The following is a 6,338-nucleotide window of genomic DNA, read 5'->3' as shown; positions in this document are numbered from 1 at the left end:
CGAATCTCTGTCTGCTCTAGAGAGCAACCTGATCCTAACCAGCCTCTGTCTTCTCTGCTCATAGGAAAACCCGACTGAACTCTGTAGCTCTAAAGGAGCTCATGTTTGGAAACCTGCCTGCCTGCCCAGACAAGCCAAACCTGAAGATCCTCAGTCTGAATCTCCCAGCTAGTTCTCAGGAGAGAACTAGGAGAACAACTCAAGGTCTGAACCTCGCTAGCCTGAAGCTAAGCTCTGCCGCTGCTGAGCTCTCTGCTGAGTCTCTGGACCCAACCGGTTCCCTCTCTCCACCGATCAGTCTGAACCTCATCAGGTACAAATCAGAATCAAAACTCTGCCAAGACATCGCTGCTACCTGGCTAACCAAACAATCCCTCTCTGCAGATTACTCTGTGAAACCAGCCCCGGACCAGTACCAGAACCAGTTCAATCATTTACTCTGTGTGTGCTTCTCAAATAAACTGTTAAACTTTTACTCTGTTTCCTGTGGTGTTCTAACCTGACAACAGCCAGATGCATGTCTCGCTCCGCCTAGCTCCACTCACATACATCTGGGAACCCGCCATAGGAATTGCCTTTACTGAAGGCTGGGCCTTATCAAAACTCCTTGCATATGATTGGATAAGCCACTTGTCTGTCATCTTTATTGACGTGCTATTTCAACCACTCACACCGAAGCTAACCCGTGACGCTGTGAGAGGAGGAGCCATTTGGTAGATCAAGCTCTTGCCAAATCCGGTCGGGAGAAGGGCGAAAACATCGTTTCCACCAACAAAAGCCTTCAAAGCCGTTCTCTGATGTTATTTTAATGAAACAATATCAGATAGATTGGACAACACAGAAGAAATAGCAGCATCAATGCTAACGCTTGCTTCCTCAATGCGAGCCGCCATTGTTGTTGGAATCTCACGGTCGCTTCTCCACTCCAGGACACACCCACCCTGCGTCCTGATTGGACAGACCATAAATTCGGTTGGGGAAATCACTTTCAATGAGCGGGTTCCCAGATGTATGTGAGTGGAGCTGGGCGGAGCGAGACATGCATCTGGCTGTTGTCAGGTTAGTGGTGTTCTGCATGTGGGTTTAATCACAGAGATCCATCATTACACCTTCACGCCCTCATAGAGCGCTTTAAGAGATCTTTTGTTCCTTCTGCTAAAAGCCATCTTAACAACTCAGTCTCATCATGTGCACTTTGTTTTCTTTAGCACTGTTGCTGAGAACATTTTAATATTTTTAGATTCTTCATGTTCTTATATATGAATGTGCATAATAACTAATAAAACTTCAACAGTTTTCCCCTTGCCCTGAACTGATCACGGTGATCAGTTCAGGGACAGTTGGAAAATAGACTGAGGCTTCAATATTGCTGGAGGGGCACTCACTTTTGGGGGGGTCTTGGTTTATCCTTGAATCCAGTTTGTGGGGGGTTAATCCAGAAAAGAGGGAACTCGTTGGAGAGTGGACAAGCAGACATAGAGGAGTAAAGTAGCGGACTGTCACTTGGTTTTCCAAGAGTGGACTTGAACGGATCATGTGGAGGTTTTCCCCTTGCTCAGTGAGACTCAGTAGATCCTTCCAGGGGTAGAAGGTCCAGGCTTATCCAGTAACACAGGAAGTCTTCCTGCCGAAGAACAAAGACAAAAAACAAGTTCAGACTCAGAGAAACAATGCTAAGACTCTGATAATCTCAGTTTGGCTAGAGTACCCAATACTGGCAAACACTCTGGTGTTGACAGGTGGTGACAGCCTCTGGTAATGACCCAACGAACCGCAGGTGTGCAGGGAGACCCAACGAGAACAGGGCACCGCCTGGTGGTGGAGAGAGGAAAACACAAAAAACAACCCACACAAACTGGAATCCTAACAATGTTTTCTGCTGCAGAGATTCTCAGCATTTATTAAGCATTTATCTGCCGTGAAACTGGAGGCTTTAAACTGAAACAATAAAGATCTAATACCTGTCATAAAGTAAAACATATTTATGTTAGTCATGGTGAGCAGGAACAAGGATTAATCGCTTTCTCTCCTAAAAATAACGTTTATTTTGTGGTATCAAGCTTGTTTTACTGCTGGAACTAAAGAACCTGTCAGAAAAATATGAGGATATGATTGGGTTTCTTATCAGATGGGCTTCTAATCAGGATTGCCTGCATTCAATTCAATTTCAATTCAATTCAGTTTATTTCTATAGCGCCAAATTCACAACACATGTCATCTCAAGGCACTTTACAGTTCAACCAGATCATCCAGTTAAACTGATACAAAGTTTTCTATCTAAGGAAAACCAGTTGATTGCATTGAGTCATTGACTCAAATACAATCCCTCACACTAAGCATGCTTGTAGCGACAGTGGAGAGGAAAAACTCTCTTTTAACAGGAAGAAACCTCCAGCAGAACCAGGCTCAGTGTGAGCGGCCATCTGCTGAGGCCCACTGGGGTTCAAGGAGACAGAAGCAGAGATACAAAAAGCAGCTGTAAAAGGCGGCCCCTTCCAGGAAACACACAGCCAGGCAGACAAGCTCCGAGCCAGCTCCCATGTCAGAGGATGAAGAGAACACATCCACTCAGTCCCGGTCAGAGAAACAGGACTACACTGGAAAACAGGCCGATCTCCAACATCTATAAACAAGGGTGCAAGCATTCTGACTGCTTTCCATAGAATAGATCTTCGGTGGTTTGCTATGCTTCTTTACAAACACCCATTTCTCTAAAAAAGACAAAGACAACAAAGACATTTAAAGGACAGTAATGATGCATATGTATCATTGAGGAACAATTTTACTAGAAACCAAACTTTAAATCTGTTTGTAAGTCTAAAGCAAAATGAAGAAAGTGTGACACCATGAGTTCTTTTCAAAAGTGGGAATCCTTAAATTGCCATTCACTCATTGTTCAGACAAAAACAAAACAGAAGTTACTTGATTAAAAGCATTCAGCAAATAAAAAACATAGGTTTCATTCCTTCTTTATATTACATTCTGTTGTATCCTTATAAATTGGTTAGAATAATAATTTCCAAAACGTATTTGGAAATACAAGTTATTAAATATTGCTGCTGATTCCATCAGCTACTTTGAAGCTTGATGTGTTTCATTCTTTAGTATGAGGCCACAAACACATATTAACTGCCAAAGCCTGCCGCTATGATTAATCTTTCACACATTCCTGAAACAAGTCAAGCAAGTCCTGCTGACGAGTAAAAAGTAAGAGAGATAGAAAACCTTCATCATTGTCTGTTTGTTGTTTCTATATGTAGGCTCTACCCACAAACCCAGCCAAACAGTACAGAAGAGAGATATCATGGGGAACTGCATACGTGCCTGGTAAGAGAATCATCTTCAACTTGATTTTCTTTTAAATGTGTACAAAATTTGAATAAGATCTTCGTAAAATTACATCTGTCTATTAAAAACTGTGGGACTTAAAAATAATATGGAATCAAACTATAAATTACCTAATCAATTCCAACCATAATTGCAGCTTTAACTGGTTAAGAAGTGTTCTGGGGTAAGTTGCATTTAATTTTTTTGTTGTAAATTAACAGACGATGATCATGATGACACATATTTGCTGGAAAATGTCTCAGGCCTGTGATGGGCTTTTTCAAATACGTGAGGTAAATCTCCATTTTAGAATGAAACAGAAAATAATTCAGTGGCAGATGTCATGCCTACAGACTTGTCTGCTTAACAACAGCAACCTTGGTGGTTCAAATGGATGAAAGATCACACATTAATATTGATACTGAAACTGTGTTTCAGTTTTCAGCATATGGTTAAACCCAGGGTGCGAAATACGGGGGGTCCGGGGGGACTCGACCCCCCCGATTAACCCATGAGACCCCCTGAAAGCCTAAAAAGCAAAATTTAAGGGGGGTCTTAAATTGTGTCAACTAAAATTTAAATAAAATGTTCTGGCTCCTTAGGAAGCCATTGCTCATATTTGCGTATTGTTTCTAAGTTATATACTATAAGCTTTCTTATGTATAATATTTGATATAGTCTTATATTGAAAGCACCGGAAGTTGAGCAGTTGGTGTCTTCCTGTTTAACGAGTAAACACTGCATAGCTGAATCTGTTCTAACTGTGCTGCGTTTTTTGCCAGTACAGCATGTAATTTGATGTGAAGGGTATATTTCGTTTATGTACATATAGTACTATGTTTCATGTTGTGTTGGAGGTTTATTGCAAGAAAGGTCACCGAGAAGAGAAGTTTAAAAAGACGCTAGCATACGCGCTAACTAGCCGTTAGCAATGCCGCTAGCTAGCAGCTAATGTTAACATGTTGTTTGTGTCATTATGTGTTTCTGTGCATATTCAGGGAATATGTTGAGTTTATTATTTAGGAGAATTGTGCCTGTTTATTTGGAATTGTGCCTGTTTACACAAAGACTTATGCACATTATTTCTTTGTTGCAGTTTGACCATTCATTCATCCATCCATACAAGCCAATAAATGCAAAGAAAAGGCTTACGGTGTGGTTATTGGAAATGATGGATATCTACCTGCTAAGCTAAGAGTGAGGGCAGGACATAAATTATTTTTTTGTCGCTTATGGTCACTAAAATGTTTTAAGCTCAACATGTCCAGTATTAAAATTCAAAACCTTTATTCACAAATATGCTCTGTTTTTTGCGAAGTGGAGCCAGCCAATCCTGTTCGCGTATGCAAACTAGCCATGTGCTTTTCCGCGGTTAATAACACGGGCAACGCGGAATAGATTACGTGAAGACAGCAGGTCTTCACTCCTGTTTGTGGACCTCAACGGACTTCCTCTGGACAAATTCGACCCATTTCCATTTGTCAGAAACTGGATTAAAGCAGGACATGTGTGTCCATGAAAGAGAGAGACAAACAGACAGACAGACAGTCTTTGTGCATGTGGGTGTTTTCAGAGACTGACTGTCTATTCAGGCTCTTGCCCACTCCACCAGATTCACAGAAAGCTTCATCCACCAAGCTGTCAGGAAGCTGAGCCCCCCTCAAAAAAAGAAAAAAATCAGTCCGTACAAACTGTCTCCTGCACTACTATTAATACTGTATTTATTTACTGTTCTTTTGCACTGTTACTGTTACAAATGCTATATCTTACATAATTGGTAATAATAATTTTTCTGCTTCCATTACCATCTGCCTTTTTGCACTAGCATAAGTATTGCATATTTTATATTATTGTACATTTGATATTTTATTGTGAAATTGAATGTTTAAATTTTAGTATTAGGAACTGATCTTATCTGTTGTGCCTGTGCACTTCATCGGTTTCACTGTTGGTGAATGAGAAACGTCCTCTCCAGTCCTTGTATGTCTGGTGAATCTGAAGAATTGACATTAAAGCTGACTTTGACTTTGAAATGTTATAGGCCTACTGCATATTGAGACAATTTAGATCGGTATTGCGCAACAATATGGAGATGGGGACCCCCCCAAATATTGACAGGTATTTCGCACACTGGTTAAACCTGTTTAGATTTTACAGGGAATAGTGTCCATCACTGGGCCACGAGGAGGCCAACATTTAATTGATTGAGTCTTTCAGCTTAGACAGGTTTGTCGAGAAACCAACCAACTAATGCTTTCACATGAGAGCATGTTTTATTGGTATACTACCTGATTATAATCATGATTGGGACTCTCATTCAAAGGTCACCTGTCTCAATGCACAGTTTCTCAACAATTAAAGACTGTTAACTTTAAAATAATGACAGAAAGGCAACCGGCGTATTTGAAATAAAAAAGATATGATGTGTCATAAAATATAAATTTGTTCCTGAAAAACACCCTGCTATTTTGATAGTTCTTAGAAATCATGGAGGGGTCTGAAAGTACAGAAATCACAATATATTACTTCTTTTAACTATTTTTGTATAATATAGCTGCAAATATGCATTTCAACTCCTGTCTATCAGCAAGAATTCTGACCCTTAAGGACCTGTTAGTCTGCCTTCAAAATGTCCACCTTCACTCCATTTATTATCCTTAATTAGATGCACCTGTTTGAGGTCATTAGCTGCATAAAGACATTTATTTTAATTATTTATTTAACCTTTATTTAACCAGGAAAAAAATCCCATGGTGGGAGTGGTGGCCAAGAGGCAGCAAAGTTACATAAGACACATTAAACATAGATACAAAATAAATGACTGGTACATAAAAATAAAAAAAATAAGTAATACAATTACAGATTATTGAGGCTGCTTCAAATTATTTAACTTTCAACTTAAAAGCATTTAAAGATAAAAACTCTGTCATCTTCCAGTTTCTCTGTAAAATATTCCCCCCAGAAGGAGCTGCGTAGCTAAAGGCTTTCCTCCCTAGTTGGGTTCGGGCAAA

General features: G+C 40.1%; 1 protein-coding gene across 1 annotated transcript in view; it reads left to right on the top strand.

Annotated features, from left to right (window-relative positions):
• Positions 1-3,247: 3,247 nt before the first annotated feature.
• LOC119780260 (vicilin-like seed storage protein At2g18540) overlaps positions 3,248-6,338 on the top strand; it is a 53,762-nt gene continuing 50,671 nt past the window's right edge. The window contains exons 1-2 of the mRNA XM_038280235.1: positions 3,248-3,327; positions 3,485-3,511. Of these exons, the coding sequence (XP_038136163.1) occupies positions 3,305-3,327; positions 3,485-3,511 (50 nt within the window). The 5' untranslated portion in view covers positions 3,248-3,304. The remainder of the gene's footprint in view (positions 3,328-3,484; positions 3,512-6,338) is intronic.

The sequence above is a fragment of the Cyprinodon tularosa genome, unplaced genomic scaffold, assembly GCF_016077235.1.
Source record: "Cyprinodon tularosa strain WSP-4 unplaced genomic scaffold, ASM1607723v1 ctg1025, whole genome shotgun sequence".
Taxonomy (NCBI): Eukaryota; Metazoa; Chordata; class Actinopteri; order Cyprinodontiformes; family Cyprinodontidae; genus Cyprinodon; species Cyprinodon tularosa.
This window is presented reverse-complemented; position numbering and strand designations above follow the sequence as displayed.